The 18,308-nt window shown below is 42.5% G+C and overlaps 1 protein-coding gene across 1 annotated transcript; it reads right to left on the bottom strand.

Moving 5' to 3' along the window:
* Positions 1-1,718: 1,718 nt before the first annotated feature.
* On the bottom strand, positions 1,719-18,023 carry GPD1 (glycerol-3-phosphate dehydrogenase 1). The gene is made up of 8 exons (XM_034412426.3): positions 17,684-18,023; positions 14,925-15,102; positions 10,744-10,884; positions 9,247-9,385; positions 6,592-6,704; positions 6,044-6,277; positions 3,240-3,346; positions 1,719-2,778 (listed from the first exon to the last, which is right to left on the bottom strand). Exons 1-8 carry the CDS (start codon positions 17,722-17,724, stop codon positions 2,682-2,684), a joined length of 1,050 nt encoding a protein of 349 aa, XP_034268317.2. The 5' UTR covers positions 17,725-18,023; the 3' UTR covers positions 1,719-2,681.
* Between the last annotated feature and the right edge of the window lie 285 nt (positions 18,024-18,308).

The raw sequence follows: 18,308 nt of genomic DNA, 5'->3' as shown, positions 1-18,308 counted from the left end.
ATTCACACATTGTATTCTATAATGTTCAGGAAGGTCAGATTCTGGATATATACCGTAGCTAAAGTTTACTAATCTGGTTGATGTCTACACTGAAGCCAGTGTAGAAATGGTATTTTCACCTAAGATATGTTTAAGGTTACTTCCTTTGAATAATAACCAAGTTGTTCAAGTTTCATATAAAAAGGACATTTGGTTGATCATATTTCATAAGCTAATTGGCTGCAATATTCTTCAGTACATACTGAAGACCCAAGAACAGTTGGCATGCAGAGAAATTTGGTATTTTTTTTAAAAAAATGTCTATTTTGTTAAATGTGTCAGTAGAAGCACACGTTTTCCATTTAGTGTTTTTGAAATTTTGATAAGAAACTCTTGGGGCGAGGACTGTTTTTATGGTTCTGGGAAAATCCCATGTACGTTTTCTGAGCTGCATAATGAATATGTTGCCAAGACTTGCTTTTAAATGCCATTTGGAAAAATAATTCACCAGGGCTGTGTGTTTGTTCTTGATGTGGAGAGTCCCTTAGTGGTTCCCTACAAAAATTTGCTATGCAGAAGTGCGCCTTGTCCTTTTGCTAAACCAGAAGAACGAGAGAAAACAGGCTGAAATTCAAAATGCCCTAAGATAGTCCTCTGTAGACCATCTTGCTGAAAAAGCATGGCTGAAATTATTCATTTGACAGGAGGTCCTCCTCAAACTAATTACTTGACTGTAACTATCTGTTGTCTTTTTCTTTGGGGGAGGGGGAGGAATAAATTTTGAGATAACACTGAGGATAACTTGGAAGAAGTCCCTCTAGCATGGTTATGGCTCTTTGGCAGTGTTATAAGAATTTAGGGCCTGTCAAATTTTTAAACTTTCAATTTCCAAACATGAAGGGTGCTCAAAAGTTGTGACATGCCTTGGAGAGATATTTTGGTTATTTTAATATAATTTAGATGTCCTTGGTAAGTAACTACATAAATATCCTAACCTTTAAACATTTTGTTTGTTTCATTTGATAATCCAAACTAAGTTTTCATAGCATGATGTTATATTATTTCATACCCTCACGTACAGGGTTTTCCCTGATTTTCCCTGGGGTGTGTGTGTGGAATTTATTTTTTACAAAATATATAATAATTGTGCTTTCAATTACAGTCATTTTAGAGCAGTTCCTAGAATCATATGACTTGTATGAATTCATGAAGTTCCATGGATCGTATGAATCCACTCTGGCGGAAATTGTGAGGCCACAAATATTCTCCTCCCTCCCCTTTAATTATTTTAACTGACTGATTAAAAAGGTCAAAGAGTGTCTTGAGTGTCCAATAAAAGGCATGACTTCTGCCCCATCAGCAGATTAAATTGCTATTGGGAGACAGGCAGGACCGAAAAGGTCACTTCAGAAAGGGGAAAGACATCTAGCAAAAATGGTGGGAAAGCCTTCTGCCATTAGGAAATCCACCTTCTATTCTCTCAGTGCCAAGTCTGGAGCCTAAAAGCTTCTGCCCTGAGAACTTTTCTGGCACAAAGTACGGTATCCAGGGACTTCGTGTTCTCTTTTGTTCTGATCTTGCAATCATGAGAATCTCCATTTTATAGCAAGTGCAGAAAGAAGGAAAGGGTCTGGAAATCTCTGAAGGGACAGCATTACCATTTTGATTAACTACAGTAAATCGGAAGATCCCTGATACTGGGTGCTACCAAATGCAGTAAGTATAGCAAGTACAGTAAATTCTTAAGACTTAACTGTATTTAATAGGATATTCTCAAATATGATCTCAGCCTCCAAGAATACATGTTAAGGATATTTACACATGACTGAAGAGGGCATCAATTTACTTGCCAGAATCTTGTATCTGTATTACAAATGCATCTCCTTCACTTTCTTAACTTCTCATGTAAAAGACAGTTTAAGCTCCTGTATAAAGATGAACTACAATTCTAGTGTTGAAATATTCCTTCTATGTTGATTCTTCCTCTTTCACTTTCAAAATCCATACTGTTGAGAGTTTAGTATCATCCCCTCAATCTTGGCCTGTGTATAGTCCAGAGGCCAGGAATCAAAACATTTCTCATTTCAAGATTTATTCTTCAAAATAACAAGATTCCCATTCACGATGAGCTTTCCCATACCGATGGATATCAAGAATACTGAGATTTTGCGCCTTGTCTTGAAAAAAAGGACCCTGGAATTAGCTTTTAGTGTTAAATATGGCTGGTACAGTACTTCTGATCTGAGGCGCAAAATAAGAATTTATTCCATGGTTTTAACAGACTTTTTAGCCAAGTAAAACTATCAAGAATCCAGTTTGAACCCAGTTAAACTCAGGTCAGAGAAATGGAGCAGAGATGAGGCAGGGCAAGGAAACGTTTCTTTAAGAGAGAAGGTAAGGGCCAAAGCTGCTGTGGATATTACGAGAGGAAGGAGGAGATTTACTCTAACAAGAACTGAGAGCTAATGAGACAGGCAGGATTGTCAGCCTAGACAATTCAGCAGATACCAAAGTCAGGCCTGGAAAAGGATAGGAATCTCCTCCTTTGATCCAGAGTTCTATGGCTGGTGAGCATTGGATGCCACGCAACATGCTTTGCTTTAGACTGCCATGGTTGTTCTTGGTTCCTTTCCCTTGTTAGGGTGGCAGTCTGGTGGGGAGAGAGATCTTTCTGCTTCTTGCTGGAGAGAAGTTAAAGGCAGTCACAAGTGTTCAGGGTGGGCCTGAAGACATGTAATAAACTCAGAAACAGGTTTGTTTTTGTAGCAGATCTCATAGACAGCGGTGAAGAGTGGGAATCTGCAAGGGAAAAGATACAGGTAACAAACGGATGAAAAATGATTAAAAAGAGACCAAAAGAGAACCTTTCTTAAATGTTCCATCCCACAAGAAAGGCTAGACAGAATGAACAAAATTATTTTTCATTACAGAGTTATTTTTGGGGGGGAAAACACTAGATTTTCTTTCAGGTAAATACAGTTATAGTAAATAAACCAGGATGACATTTCCTTCTATACAGAAGTAACAACTTTTGTTTATTAATCAAGATAGTCTGGGTATCTATAATCTAATGCTAATGTCCTAAATGATTGACTAATCGACTAAAGAGCTGGTAGTTGCTAATCACATATTGTTTAACTGGCTAACCATTCTACAAACTGGCCAGCCACTCTTACCAAGCATCACACAAATTTGCAAGGTGTCAGCATAGCCCAGTTACTGATGCCAAGCGAAATGGGAAGGAAGGCTGCTGAACTCACTTGTCTGTCAGATTCCTGTGCTTCAGAATGTGATGCAGCTCTGCTGATGTCTGAGGACCCTGCAGTTTCTGTCCATGGAGCATCTCATTTTCCAGTTGCTCGATAGACTGTGAAATACAAGATAAAGCCCCACTTGTGAGTGATGGACTGGATATTCCAAGTAGCTTTTATTGAGCCTCCTTTGGTGACTCCCTAAGTGAAAAATTTACAGTTGCTTACTTTGCTTTGGACAAACCTAAACTCCACATGTCTTCGTTTCTCCTTAGGGGCATCCTGCAGCCTATGGTTTTATAATAAAAAAACTATGCTTGCATATATGATCTGGATCAGGGGTCTCCAAATTTGGCAACTTTAAGACTTGTGGACTTCAACACCCAGAATTCCTGGGAGTTGAAGTCCACAGGTCTTAAAAGTTGTCAAATTTGAAGTCCCCTGATCTAGAGAACACTAGAGTACAGGTTTTGGCATCCTTGGTGACCATGATTTCCAGGATTGGTTGTGAAAAGTTGTAGCAGTAGTAAAACATAAGACAAACATTAATGGATAACTTTTCTTAGAGTGGTCAACCTAAAAGTTGGGGTTACACAGAACTGTAAGTATAATTTAGTGCATGTGTACCACCGCCCCAGTCCCTGCACAGGAAACTCATGAAAATTGCATCATCCTAAAATAGTCTTAACATAATTTAAATATGCAGGCACGGTAAAAAAAGAAATCCTATTCCCACCTAGATGCATAAACTAGCCCCACTGACCTCATCATCATCTCCTCAGTGCAGGTTTCCTTCTCTTCAAAAATTAATACACGTGGTCTCCAGCCACCCAGATTGCACATTGTTGCTTTATAGCAGATCAATGTTTCTATTTTGGAGTTTAAAAATAATGTTCATGAAATTAGTCAATGCTCTCCAAGGCCGGAGTTTAGAATTACTTCTCATTTGGGACCAGATCAAAGAGGATGAACTCAAGTTGTACCCCTTATAGTTTCAGGAGATATGATACAGGATTCCTTTCTCACAATATTGCAGAAGTTCCTCTATGCCTGTGATGGTGAACCTATGGCACACGTGCCTGAAGAGGCACATGGAGCCATGTCGCCTGGTCCGTGTGGCATTACCCGTTCCTCTTCTGACACGTATGCACACGCAATGATCAGCTGGCCTTTGTGCGTGTGGCAGTACCGGAAACAGGAAGAGCTGGTCTTCTGTTTTCCAGTATGAGCATGCATGGCAGCCAGCTGATCGACGCGTACAAATGCTCAGCAGTAACCGGAAGACTTGCTGGTTGGCACACATGTGCATGCCGGAAACCGGAAGTACCTAATCCAGCGTGCACATGCCCTCTGGGCAGCTCTTCTTTCTGGTTGTGGCTATGACGAGCATGCGTGCATGGTGCTCCCTTTTTGGCACTTTCCAACTAATGCAGCACTGCAAAGAAGCTTACGTTATGCCACCACATATTGGTTCACTAACAGCCTTGCTGCCTGAAACCAAGGTATTTACTCTTTCTGTGCTTTTCAGCCACTTCTGATGTCAGGCTTCTTTCAGCCCAATTTTACTGACCTTGCAATCCAGTTCCAGGCCTTGACCTTTGCAATTCAAATTTGACATAAATACTAGCTTTTGTGAAATCCTCAATGTTGCAATCAGAACACTGCAACAATTAATTATATATTCCCAAGGCCCTTGGCAAAATGTATCGATATCTTTGCAGAGCCAGTACTGCAGGAAGAATCTCTTTCTGAATTATGCTCAGGAAATACTTGCAAACTGCAAGGGAGAAAAAGCTCCACTTCAGCCATGATTACTCTTTGGCAGCCACTGAGTTTCATACATATATCTACCTACCTACCTACTACCTACCTACCTAACTAACTGGAATCTGTTGAGGTGTTCTCAGTTGCTATAGTATATCCTTTCTGGCCTTTGTGCCTTTAAATCCAAAGCCCTTCAATTCTAGATGCCCTTTTCAAGTTCCTTTTGTTTCCCATTGTGTGTTTCCACCTCCTAATAATTCCAGTTGTTCCTCTCATATAGTTTTTCATTTTTAAGTGAGCTGAACTATTATGCCTTTCCCTATAGTTAGGCAAAGCCCTCAAGAGTCTCAACTATTTTTCAAACATTGCTGTTCGAACAAGGTATCACATTCTGCTTCTAGACTATTATATAAGTTCATCCTTCAAAAACCCCATTTAGAAATAGGCCTGTTCCTTCAGAATCTGTCCATGCCAGTTCTCTGAGATGTTGCTGCACTTGGTGAAATGATTCAACTAGATCTGTGATGGCGAACCTATGGCACGCGTGCCAGAGATGACACGCAGAGCCCTCTCTGTGGGCACGCACGCCCTTGCCAGCTGCTCTCCCAGGTTCTGTTGCACACATGCGCACCGGCCAGCTGCTCTCTTCCGAGTTCCGGCACTCTGGCACACGCTCCAGCTGCAAAGGTTAACCATCACTGAACTAGATTAATGCATCTGTCCCCACAAGCTATGCCACACTAGTGATACAGTCATTCCAAAGAGAAGAGAAAAGGTTGTAGAAGGAATTGATTTGCCCCCTCACATACTAGCAGAAATTAGGACACCTGGAAAGGTGGCAGTGAACATAACGAGGTGTGCGATGGAATTGTGTCAAATGTCCAAATAAATCTTGGCGCATTTACCAGCACTCCCTCCCTGATACAATTGCTGCCTCAGACATTTTGGGGTGGGCTCAACCAACAGTGATTTATTCCAGAAACTATGACTTATGTAGTCATATCTTACTAGTGAATCATAAAATGACCTTGATGGCTTGACTTGCTTACCTTGCCAGTCTTGGCAAACGCCTCGGCTACTTTACGGTTACGGCCTCCATAACACGTGGTAATTAGATCAGCAACCCCACAACTCTCTAGGAAGGTGGAACATGTGACAGGTCCCTTGCAGAAGAGCTTGGCAAAGGCAATCATCTCCATCAGGCCCAGACGAATAACAGCGGCCTTGGTGTTGTCTCCAAAGCCCAACCCATCACAGAACCCAGCTCCAACAGCCACCACGTTCTGAAAGAAAGACGGGATGCAAAGTGTTGATAACCAGGAAAGGTTTGGTACTTAGCTAGCTTTGCAGATCAATTCAACATAGCAAACTTTGGTGGCCAAAGCAAAGTTACAAATGAGTCCACTGAGATGGCATTGTGTTTGAAAAGCTCACATTCTAGTTAATCTTGTATCTGCACCAGCTTCCCTCTGCCCCCTACCATCTCCGGCCATGGTAGAGAAAAAAATGGCCTTAACCAAACTCCTCCTGAATAATAGGTTGAGATTTGCTTCTGGCCATTCCTCTGTCCTCAGAAGGGAGAAATTAATTCCTATACCTTGAGAGCACCACAGAGCTCTACTGTGTCCGCTTCCTGTACCACTGTAATTCGGAAGTTGGGTGTCTGCATCAGTTCCTTCAGAATCTGTCCATGCGGTAGGTTCTTGCAGCCTAAAAGAATCAGTTGGTTTATTTATTTATTTGTAAAATTTCTCTTACCACAGGGTTACCCCTGGTGGCTTACAATCTTAGAAAGATAAAACCTATATTTACAAAAAGCTAAAAAATAAAGATATAATACTGTGAGGATCCAAATACTGCACCCCAATTAGAAGAAGGGGAGGGTAGGAGTAGGATGAGAGGAGGTGGGATCTATTGTTAATGTATCAACCACCTCCACCATGATACTTTCCCACCAGCTGATAACATAGATGTTCTTTATCTCTATGTGCCTGTTGATGGCTGATTTGTCTGAGTGCCAGGTTTCCAGGAATTCTCTAGCATTTTTGGATTTGGCTTGATCTAGGATGCTTTCTGTTTCCCAGTTTATTTATTTATTGTTTATTTATTGGTTCAATTTATATGCCGCCCTTCTCCAGAGACTCAGGGCGGCTTACAATGCGTTAAGCAATAGCCTTCATACTTTTGTATATACCTGCTTAATAGGGCTTTCGGCCCCCCCCAAGCAGTGTTCTTTTTATACAAAGTCAGCTTATTGCCCCCACAATCCGGGTCCTCATTGAAACTATGGTTTCAAACTATGGTTAAGTCTATCCATGTGTTATGAAATTAAGGAGTTTTCGTCATGTGTTCTAACTGCTAGTTGATGTTCATGGATACACCTGTTTGTCCTACATAGTGGCTGCTATAATTCTTAACTGTATGTTGTAGATGACTCCTGTCTTTTCTTTTGGGGCTGCTGGTCTTTTGGTTTACATAGGATGTTTCGGAGGGCTTTATCCTTTTCACACCATCCTTGTGTTGGTTGTGATGTAAGGAAATAGATATTCTATAAAACATCTTCCAATAAAATGGATGGAAACCCGTGCAACTTTATCAAAAAGTGCCTGACCGCTCAGCCCAATATAGCACAACCAACACAAGTGGTGAAAAGGTTAATACTGCCATACATATCCCAAATGTGCTTTTTCAAGAGGCGACTGAACTGAAGCTTCTTCAGGTTCTTCAGAGCTGAAGAAGCTTCTTGGATGAGAAACAAAACATCTTCAAAGAAAAACCAGAAAGTCCAGTTGCCTCTTAAAAAAGCACCTTTGGGACAACCATGACCTAGATTGCTACCGGTTCGCACCGGATTGGGCGAACCAGTAGCGGCCGCGGCAGGAGGCTCCGCCCACCCACCCGCATGCGCAGAAGTGCTGCGTGCACGCACAAGCAAACTGGTAACAATGGGATTGGGAACCCGCCTCTGACCTGGATGACTGAGAATCTCCATAGACATTTAAGGAGAAAATCCAAACAAATATCAACATTTGCTTTATAATGGGGAATGGTTCGGCAGAAGGGCATTTGGGTGAACAATGAATCTTTGTTAATCCTGAAGGTGCTACAAGTCTTTGTTGGGGGAGGGGGAGCTGCAACCAGCCTAAATATGACTCTGAAAATTGTATTGCATTGCATTGCACTGTGGTGCCTCGGGATTTGCTGTGGCAATCATGCAACAGGATCTCGCAGTGTGATCAAACTGGTTGTGGAAAATGCGTATGCAGCGGTGTAAGGTCTCATGGCTGGGTCTAATATTACTACTGCCTCCCCCTGATATCAGATACGTAGTAAGAGAGAAGGTGTCCAGAGCTGTCCGGCTCCCAACCTGTTGCTGTCATTTGCTTTCTAGCTGCTATGCAACATATTTGGATGCCTGCATGCCAGCAAAAATGAGGAGGAACATGAGTGACAGAAGAATGGAAGTGCATCTCTGCACAGCCCCTGACTATGTCTTAGCAAGAATGGGGGAATCTCTCTAGATTGCAGGTCTAATCTAACATAGACTGAGCCTGTAACGGGTCTTTTCCCTACCTGCTAACTAGTCTGAGAATGTCTCTCTTTATTTGAACTATGCCTGGTTCCTTTCCCTTTAAGAAAGCAAAACAAAGCACTAGACCATGGGGGAACACTCTGTGTGTTACTTGTTTTCCAATCTGTTGGCTCAGCTGGTGTAAATCTTCCCTACTAGGAGAAGACAAGTGCTTTATGAAATTGCAAGGTGGCTTCCCCTATCCTACCACTTACTGCTCACTCCAGGAGTTCAATTCTCACTGGCTCAAGGTTGACTCATCCTTCCCTCCATCCGAAGTTGGTAAAATGAGGACCATTTGTTGGGGGGGGGGAATATGCAGACACTGTAAACCACTTAGAGAGGGCTGGAAAGCACTGTGAAGCAGTATATAAGTCTAAATGCTATTGCTATTGCTACTCACAGGAGGAATGATGGAACTAGTGCCATCTCAATGGGAGAGTTAAAAGTACATCTTTAATGTATGGGATGGTATGTGGCCAACTTCCTTTCCCAGAAGCAGCCAGTAATATGTTTGGGTGGAACTGCTCTTTGTTACAACAGTGTCCCAATAATAAAACCTGCAATGAAGGGTGGAGGAACATCCTATGAGTGTAGCATAACATTTAAAGCCCATGTCTGGAGAACTGATCTTCAGCTTGTCTCCAGTTTCCATATGAATCATAAACTCAAGTCCATTACCAATGGTGGTTTCACAGAACTTCTCCTCTGCCACTTCATTAGCTATGTTGGCTCCCATCAGCACACTCATTTCAATGCTTAGCTGCTCACGGATGATGTCTGAGATCAGCTTCAGCCCGTCAGGACCTTCGTCCACACCCTGCAAGCCAAACATACCAGTCATGTCAAATCAATTAATTCGACTAAGGACTCCGCAATAGCTCTGCTTGACTGAGCTCAGTGCCATTCCAGCAGTAAGATTCAGCCAGGACTTAAGTACATTCCTAGGCACTCTGTTAATGTAGGATTGTAAAGGTAGTTCATTTCTTATCATATCATTCACTAGGATGCCACTAAATCATATCATTCACTAGGATGCCACTAAATATAACAAGTAGACCCTCACTCTGCTTGAAACTGATTCCTCTTTTCACATTTTGTGGCCACTTGAGCTCACTGTTCACAACTTTCACATTCTTTGACTATGTTGATGTGACTGCCTATCAAGAACAGCACCCTATTTACTGATTAAATGGTTTATAGTAGCATACACTATAATAAACCCATTGGAAAAGAGTAGGAGTCAGATTTGAGCTATCCAGAGCCATCCATTAACTGATGTGGATAAGTGACTGCTGAGAACCAAAAATGACTTTTCTGGTTTAATTGTAAAGGGATGGTTCCTTCTAATTTGCAATGTTTAAGTTACCTTTATTCGTTTCCAAAATAAACTAAACATTGCACCAAATTGGTATGCTGAAAGTATTTTCATCTACCTTGGCATTTCGGAGCTCGTGGTAGCCTAGCTGAATAGTTTCTGGAATTGTGCCATAATTTATATTACTGCATATAAATGCAATCTAATTAATCTGGCAGGAAACACACACCAGCGTAACAGAATAGAAATATTTTAAATCAATACAATTAAATCATTAAAACAAATTAGCTCCTCCTGTTTAACCATGCGACTGTTAGCAATTTAATTGTGGGAGAGGAAAGAGACTGCAGAAATGGTTCTGGTTCTAGCCATTCTTCCTTTCCATGTGAAGGAATTAAAATAGACATTTTACTAAGAAGATTGTGTCTTTGCCGTATGCTCAGAGAGGTGATGGAACTTCATGTTTCCTTCATGAACTGGAGATCAGAGCTCAGGGCAGAACCATGTGGCTAAGTCAGGTCAAGCTCTCTAATAAAAGAGCATCCTTACTAAACTATATGTAACTGCAAATATCGCCCTCATTCTATCCGTTCACATGGTAGCGAAATGCAGTGGTGGGTTTCACTTACCTTTGCTACCGGTTCGCTCGCGCATGCACAGAGCATATTTGATGATGTTTGGGCAGGTGGGCGGAGCCTCCTGCCGCTGCTGCTACCAGTTTGCCCAAACCGGGACGAACTGGTAGCAACCCACCACTGGTGAAATGCCCTCCCAGCAAAGCCTGGCCAAATCTTCCAATTACTCCTTTCGAAGGTCATACCAGCTAATCCCCCCAACCCTGACCCCAGCCACACTCACACCTTGATGAGCGAGATGCCTATTGCTTCTTTCTTGATATGTCCCTTCATCTGTTCGCAGAGCTTCCCGATGAATTGGTGGGGCACCACAAAAATGAGGATGTCTGCATCAGCGGAAGCTTTTAATATATCAGGCACAGCAACCTGCAGCAATTTAGGAGCCAGGAAAAAGAAGTCAGCTTGTTGGGCCAGGAAGGAACTCTGCTTTCATTCAGATGTAGAGAGGGAACTAAAAATGGACTCATCTGGTGGACACTTGCATACACTCAAAATATTCATGAAACCCTTATTGCTTTTGAATGCTGGCCTGTGGAAATAATGCAAACTATATATTTACACAACTTGCCTGCAGTCATTATGTGCCTACTTGTCATAGTAATGAATAGCAGGGAGCTCAACAAAATTGAAAGCCTCAAGCCAGAAAGCAGCTCCAGTGGATTATGCTTGAATATTTCATTGGCTGTTGCTCACATGTTGGAAGACATAAATGCTAGACACTTGTTTCTTAGCCTGATCCTCCTTGAAAGCCACAGCATTCTGGTCATGTCATCCCAAAGACTTGAGTCCCAAAAGGAATTGGGCCCATAGAAGAACACAGGCAGTGTTGGAGGCACTGGCAACATCTGCAACTCCTTTCAGCAGTTTAGTGGCCAGACCACTTTATCCAGATTGCTAAGAATGAATGGCATGCTGGAATTCTAGAACAAATCTGACATGACATCCATTCCAGCCAGTTCTATCCCCCAAGCTAGGACAGGATACTGATAGGCTGGAGAGCTTTCAGAGACATGTTACTGGGATGCTGAAAGGAGTCCTAGGGTGCAAATCCAACTTAAGAAATAGGAAGAACGGAAAAGCCTTTCCTGTGTTTGCCCTTCCTAATTTGATGTCCTTCATGTCACTGGTAACATTTATTACCATCAACAGATCCAACCTATTAGCTTAGTATTGGCTATGTTGGCTCTCCATCGTTTTTGGCAGGAATGTTTTTCCCGAGGACTGAATGCAATATTTATGTTCTGCCCCAATTTATCAATACAAAAGCTAGAACACGGAACTGGAACACTCAGAAAAGCAGGTAGACAATGGCCTTTTGTTGCAAAAGCTTAGATGGCTGTAATGCCTTCCTCTAGCAAGTGGGCTTCCTTGACACTCTGCTAAGCTCCAGGAAACCAAATTAATTGCTAAGCAGTGACAGGTTTATTTATTACTTTTGTTACCAAGGCAACATCTTCCCGGATCTTCCTTTTGCTGGAAGAGGCTCGAGTGTGCTTTGCTATTGCCAAGGCGTGTTAAAAGGATTTTGGGATGGGGACAGGGTAGGTGATCCCCATCCCCATCTTTTTATTTTCATGTTACTTGTAAATTTCTGTTCATTATTTTTTTTAACAAAATTGCAGCTCGCCTCAATAAAGCAAAATATTAAAATGGCCAAAACCAGCTCGTATTAAAAAAAAAAAAAAAATCAAGCAGGACCGCTGTAAGTTTAAAGGAAGGGAATGAAAGCAACAGCATGAAAGCCCATCTGAGAGAGTCCTTTTTTTTTCTGCATACTCTTGCAAGAACAAAAGTGGGGACCCCGCATGCATTGCTTTTAGAGAAAGTTACAACCGTGGTGGGGCTAACCATCTAAGGCTGTGCTCCTGGCAAAGCCAAGTCCCCACTGCAGAAGGTGAGCTTGGGTAGGAGTTCACCAGAAGCCTTTTAACAGCAGAGAAGAAGTGAAGAAGGATGCCCTGAGACAGAACGGGTCTAATTTTTGAGACTCCCTAGACTGGCAAACTTTCCTAGGGCTAAGAAAAAGTAAGTGGCTCAAAGTTACCCAACTGCCTTTGTACGTAAGGTTGGACTTGTACTCAACCTCTCCCAGTTTCTAGACTGAAGTCTTAACCAGTGCACCAAACTGGCTAGTGGTTAAGATACCAGACTAGACATCGGGGGAGAGGAAGGGGGGCTGTGAGTTCTAGTCCTGCTGGGTGGCACAAAGCAAGCTGCGTAACCTTGAGCCAGTCTCTTTCTCTCCTAGGAGGGAAGCCAAGAAAAACACTTCTGAAAAACCTTGCCAAGAAAACTGCAGGGACAATTCCAGGCAGTTGCCAGCAGTTGAGACTGACTCAAAGGCTATCACACCCCGAAAACAAAATAAAAAACAAAACCTACCCCCAAGTTTCAGTTAGTATACTAATGGAAACTATAATCCAACACTCTAAGAAGGCACAGAAGACTGAAGTAGATAGAATAAATACTTTGACATTCCTAAATAGCTTAACTTCATTTTTCCTTTCTTAAGCAATTTTCTATTATTGGTTAGTTGAAGCTTCCCAAAGCTTAAAGGCTGTGGCATGTTCCAATATTAAAGCATGCACAACCAATAAAATAAAAAAAGTAAAATTCAGATAAAAGTTTTAAAAACCCAGCTGTTTAAAGCAAGGATCAGCAGCAACATAAAACTTTGCATTGTGGGTGCAAAAGCTTGATTTTAAAGGAATTTAAAATAAACTAGAAATAAAAACTGTCAAAATCTCACAAATATTGAGTCATCTGAAATTTATTGCAATCAATATCTCTCTTTTACCCTTCCTATTGTATTTATCATTATATATTTTGCATAATAATGACTAAAGATTTCAAAAAGTCACTAGGAGTTGAAATGCTTTGGCAAAAAATCCCTTATTCAACTTTAAGTTGGAGAATAAATCCATGACCCTGGCCAAACTCCAGCCAAATCCAAGAACTTTAAAATCTCCCCAGATTTCAATTAACTAAGAGAGAGTGAAGCATCTGCTTTGGTTCTTCTCTTAAAATGTGGGGTTTTAAAGGTTACGCAGCTTTAAGCAGGATTTTATCATTTTAAAGATGATAGGAATATCTCAAATTCTTCCTTTAGCCATTATAGGATAGACAACATTGAAAAAGAGAGTTTTTCTATGTATAGTGCAATGCCTGATTAGGATTCGAGCTGATGTTTGTACTTCTCAGCAATAGCTACAAGGCATGTTTTGCCATTACGAAAATGTCTGTAATTAATGACAGGTAATTAAACAAGAGCTAGTAGTAATTTGGAGACATGGTTAAATCACTGAGAGGGAAGACGGAAGGTGTACACTCATAGATGTCCATCTGATAATCTGAAGTCTACTATGTAGAGTGAAACCATGGCTAATTAATAGAGCATGTCTTTTAAATCTCAAAGCTTTATATTCAGTCCCAGCATCTCCTCAGAGAGTTGGTTGAAGATTTTACTTTCTCCACCTGAAATCTTAAAGGTATTGCTTGATGGTTTGAGTGGGCCCCATCGGCTGGCTGAAACTCATGTTAGCCCATTTCCTAAGGTTCTGGACAATACAATAATATAAACACAATAAGAGTGAAATATCATTTTGTAAACTGCAATGCAAGTTTTTAAGGATGGATCTAGTGGACAATTCAACATTTCATCTCTAAGCCTTTTGATCATATGTGGGACCAGGCTTCCCTGTTCTGAAGATGCGATGCCCCAACCGATGTCAATTATGCATGCCAGGAAGTTCATTATTTAATGTCTGCGTGCACATACATGACATTTAATGAATTAATGAATTGTGATTTAATTATTAAAAACTTGTTGCTTTTTATTTTTATGTTTTATATGCTTTATTTTTCATTGTTGTAAACCATTCTGACCAGTGTTGGGGGTATACATTCATTTTTTAAATTTTAATGTAATTTAAAATTTTATTTTTTTAAAAAAAATAAGTTTTATATTACTGGCCTTGGGCACCCAACCCCTAGGATATGTTTTGTTTTGTGATAACCCCTGCCCTCAGAGGTTGTACATAGCATCTCCCAAGCAACAGAAACACAATTTCCCACCAATTTTTAGTAGGGAAACAAAAGAAAAACTTTGTACTGAGTTTTCAGATATTGTTAATACACATAGGGAAGCCAGGTAATATGGGGAAATAGGGTGCATGCAGTGGTTCAAAGCAGAAAAATATGCCCCGCCCAATTCCATCCTCCTCTCCTTGGTAGCATCATTAAACTACTGTCATGCCTTCTGTGAGATAAAAAAGTAAATATAAATAAAACTTCCCAGTGATGATCTAATTTGAAAAGCAGTCCTTAAGAGAAAATCTATGTTTTGCTCTAACACAGGTCATAGTTCCCCAAAAGCTCCTGCTGCCCCTCCAACTTGCCAAACCCACCACATTGGGCGGAAGTTTATGGCCGGGCAAATACTTGACGTTCTCATGCTGTGTGTTGATGATCTCGGTGAGCTTCTGGCCAGCAATCTCTTCTTCAAACACCCACATCTTCACGGTGGTGTCAAACATATCCAGTCTGGCTGCATTGCTGCCCACAATCTTGGCAATTGCTGAACCCCTGCAGCAGGAAGAGAGACAGAGATGCAACCCTCTTTCTTCCTTGGGCTATGTTTTCCCCACATTCTTCCATCAGGAGACCAGAATTTATAAATATAAATATACAATTTATATTGATATTGTTTCCTGATTGCTTATTTGTACCCTATGACTATCATTAAGTGTTGTACCTTGTGATTCTTGATGAATGTATCTTTTATGTACACTGAGAGCATATGCACCAAGACAAATTCCTTGTTTGTCCAATCACACTTGGCCAATAAAAAATTCTATTCTATTCTATTCTATTCTATTCAAAATTCTAGCAAGGGTCTCAGCTTGGAGAGGACCGTAACATAAAGACCGAACCCCCTGCAATTGTTTTCAAAGTTCAACTTTTTTTTTGCAACTGGAGGTACTGTTCCATTTAGCAGCCCTTCCAGCTATCCATTTTGGTTGTGGCTGCTGGGAGTTACAAGTTCTGCAGAGCCTGGGAGGCCCCATAATATGGCTCAAAACCAGCTGGGAAATCATGCAATGGCCAGCTTGAGTGGGTCTTGCGTGGAAAATCAGATCCTGATTGAAATAACACGACTAAGAAAAAGCAAATATTTCATGAATTGGTGACAATTTGCTTTGACCATGAACGATGACCCTTAGTCAGTAGGTCAGATATCCGATAGGGTAGATTTTAATGTTATAATTATGTGCATTTGCTTTTCAGATGCCATAAAAGTCTCCGTTCTTTTTGCTGCAATACACCAGCAGAGCCCTTACACAGGGAGAAAACTCCAAAGTTTTAAAACTAAATTAAAAACAGCGCACCAATCCCATTGGACCATCCATATCAAGGAACTATATAGGGGACTCTGGAAACATATACTTCTACTATTATTGAGAGAAAGTTTTCAAGCAGCAGAAGGCACACATTTTTTTTATCTACACCCAAACAGCAGCTGTCTCCACAACTCTCCACATACATATCCTTTGTGTTGATGGGAAAGAAGACTGAGACGAGAGCTGCTGATTGTTTGGTGCTTGAGAGACAGGTTGGATTTAAGTGCTGTCTCTGCTTACTAAAGAATGCAGGACCTGAAATTTGGCAGAACTGAAGGGCAACCAAAGACAAACCATTCAGGGAAGAGGCTGATCCAGCTGGACTGCCACGACTGAACAACTGGCAGAGAGAACACAGCTTGAAAGCAAAGTCAAAGCCACTCAGATGGGACCCTTAGTTCACCCAGATATAGCTAGGTAGCTTATGACTTTGAAGGATTCTTGAGAATTTTCTGTTTTACAAACTGTATGGAAAGATTTATTGGTTGGCAACACTACCTGTTCAATAATACACTGTCCTCTCATGAACGACGCTAGTGAAGCCAATGGCTCTGCTGACCCAGGATGAGGGCAGTCGCAACCCAGAAGACCCTTACGTATCTGGAAGGCACTTGGAAGGGTTGGGGGAAAACCAATTCTGCTGGATAGAACTACAAGTCTGTAGAACTACAAGAGCCTGGTGGCGCAGTGGACTAAACTACTGTTAAAGTAGTATTTAGCTGCCAGCTGCCTGCAATTACTGCGAGTTCAATTCTCACCAGGCTCAAGGTTGACTCAGCCTTCCATCCTTCCGAGGTAGGTAAAATGAGGACCCGGTTTGTGGGGGCAATAAGCTGACTTTGTATAAAATAGAACACCGCTTAGGGGGCCCCAAAAAGCCCTACTAACTAAGCAGGTATATACAAAAGTACGAAAGCTATTGCTTAAAAGCATTGTAAGCCGCCCTGAGTCTCCGGAGAAGGGCGGCATATAAATCAAACTAATAAATAAATAAATAAATAAATAAATAAATAAATAAATAAATAAATAAATAAATAAATAAAGTCTAGAACTTGAATGCATTTAAAGTGCAAACGGGAGCTGCCCTGCCTCGAAGCTGTACCTAGAACTTCTTTTTCAGAGAAATGTAAAGAAACGTTGTCCCCTGATCTAATTCAACCCATCAGCACCTCGCAACAAAATGCCTAAAAGCCAAGGCATTCGCCTTAGCAGAGAAAAGAAAACCCAAAACTCCGGTTATGTGCTTTATGTTCCCGCAACCACGGGAGTAAGAGAGCAGCCCTTGCTCCGTGTGCCCCGTAATTCGAACTGCTTAAGACACCTGCAGCCTGCCTCTCTCAAGACGGTTATTGGGGGGCTACCCGCTCCCCTTCCCGCAGGCGAGAGAGAAAGAGAGAGAGAGAGAGAGAGTCCCAGGGGCGCCATCTCTCTGAAACAAGACGGGTCGGCAAAGCGAGCCTGCGCTCCTTTGGTGGCACACTCAAGACAAACGTCACCAGCGTCCGCTTCACCAGGTTGCATGAATGCTAATCCGCGAAAGCCGATTACGCCCAGAAGAAATGCGGCCACCCTCAAGGCGCCACAGAACTCTTCGCCGCTCTCGCGATCCAAGTTTACGACGGCCCCCAGCCAAAATCCCAACCCTTCCCCCGCCTTCCTTTTCTGAACCCGCTGCTCTCTCTCTCTCTCGCTCTCGCTCTCGCTCTCTCTTCTCCCCGCCCTTTCTCTTCCCTTGTTCGCCGCCAGGCCCGGCCGCCCCAACGCACCAGTTGCCGGAGCCCACGATGCAAACTTTCTTTCCGCCCATGGCCGTGAGCGCTGAATTCCCAGCCGCGGCAGCCGCGCTCCTGCCTCGGCGGGCATTATAACCCCTCGGCTGGCCGGCCCCGCCCTCCGCCCGCCAGCTCTTCCCCCAAACGGCGCTCAGGCGGGGGATAGGTCGCCGAGAGGTGCGCGCTGAGGCTCTGCTGAAGACCGCCCGCTCTCGCCAAGCACCGCCATTAAAGCCCCTTCCCTATTCCTCCACCCCCCCCCCCAAAGTTTAGGCAAAACGGCCGGGAGACAGGCAGGGCAGCACGTCGGCGAAGGAGTTTTCCCGCACCTTCCAAGTCAGTCTCACAGGTGGGACCCCACGTCCGGGGGCTTCGGAACGGGGAGCCCCTCACTTTTTCAGGTTCATTCCGCGTCTGTGTGCTTCCCCCCCCCCACTCCTGTCACCCCGGTCCCCGCCCAGCGCTCGCCTCCAGGTGGGGGCAAAAAGGCAAGCATTTGGTTAAGAGTTTCGGGGAATCTCACGCAGAGGAGGAAAAATAAAAGCTGCTCTAAATAGCCAGGGACGAGACTGCATTCTTGCGGTGTGAATGTATTTAAGAGGAAACGGACGTCACCGTA

Source organism: Pantherophis guttatus, chromosome 2, assembly GCF_059756535.1.
Source record: "Pantherophis guttatus breed Tessera chromosome 2, ASM5975653v1, whole genome shotgun sequence".
NCBI classification, from domain to species: Eukaryota; Metazoa; Chordata; class Lepidosauria; order Squamata; family Colubridae; genus Pantherophis; species Pantherophis guttatus.
The sequence above is the reverse complement of the archived record's forward strand: the minus strand, read 5'-3'. Positions and strand labels throughout refer to the sequence as shown.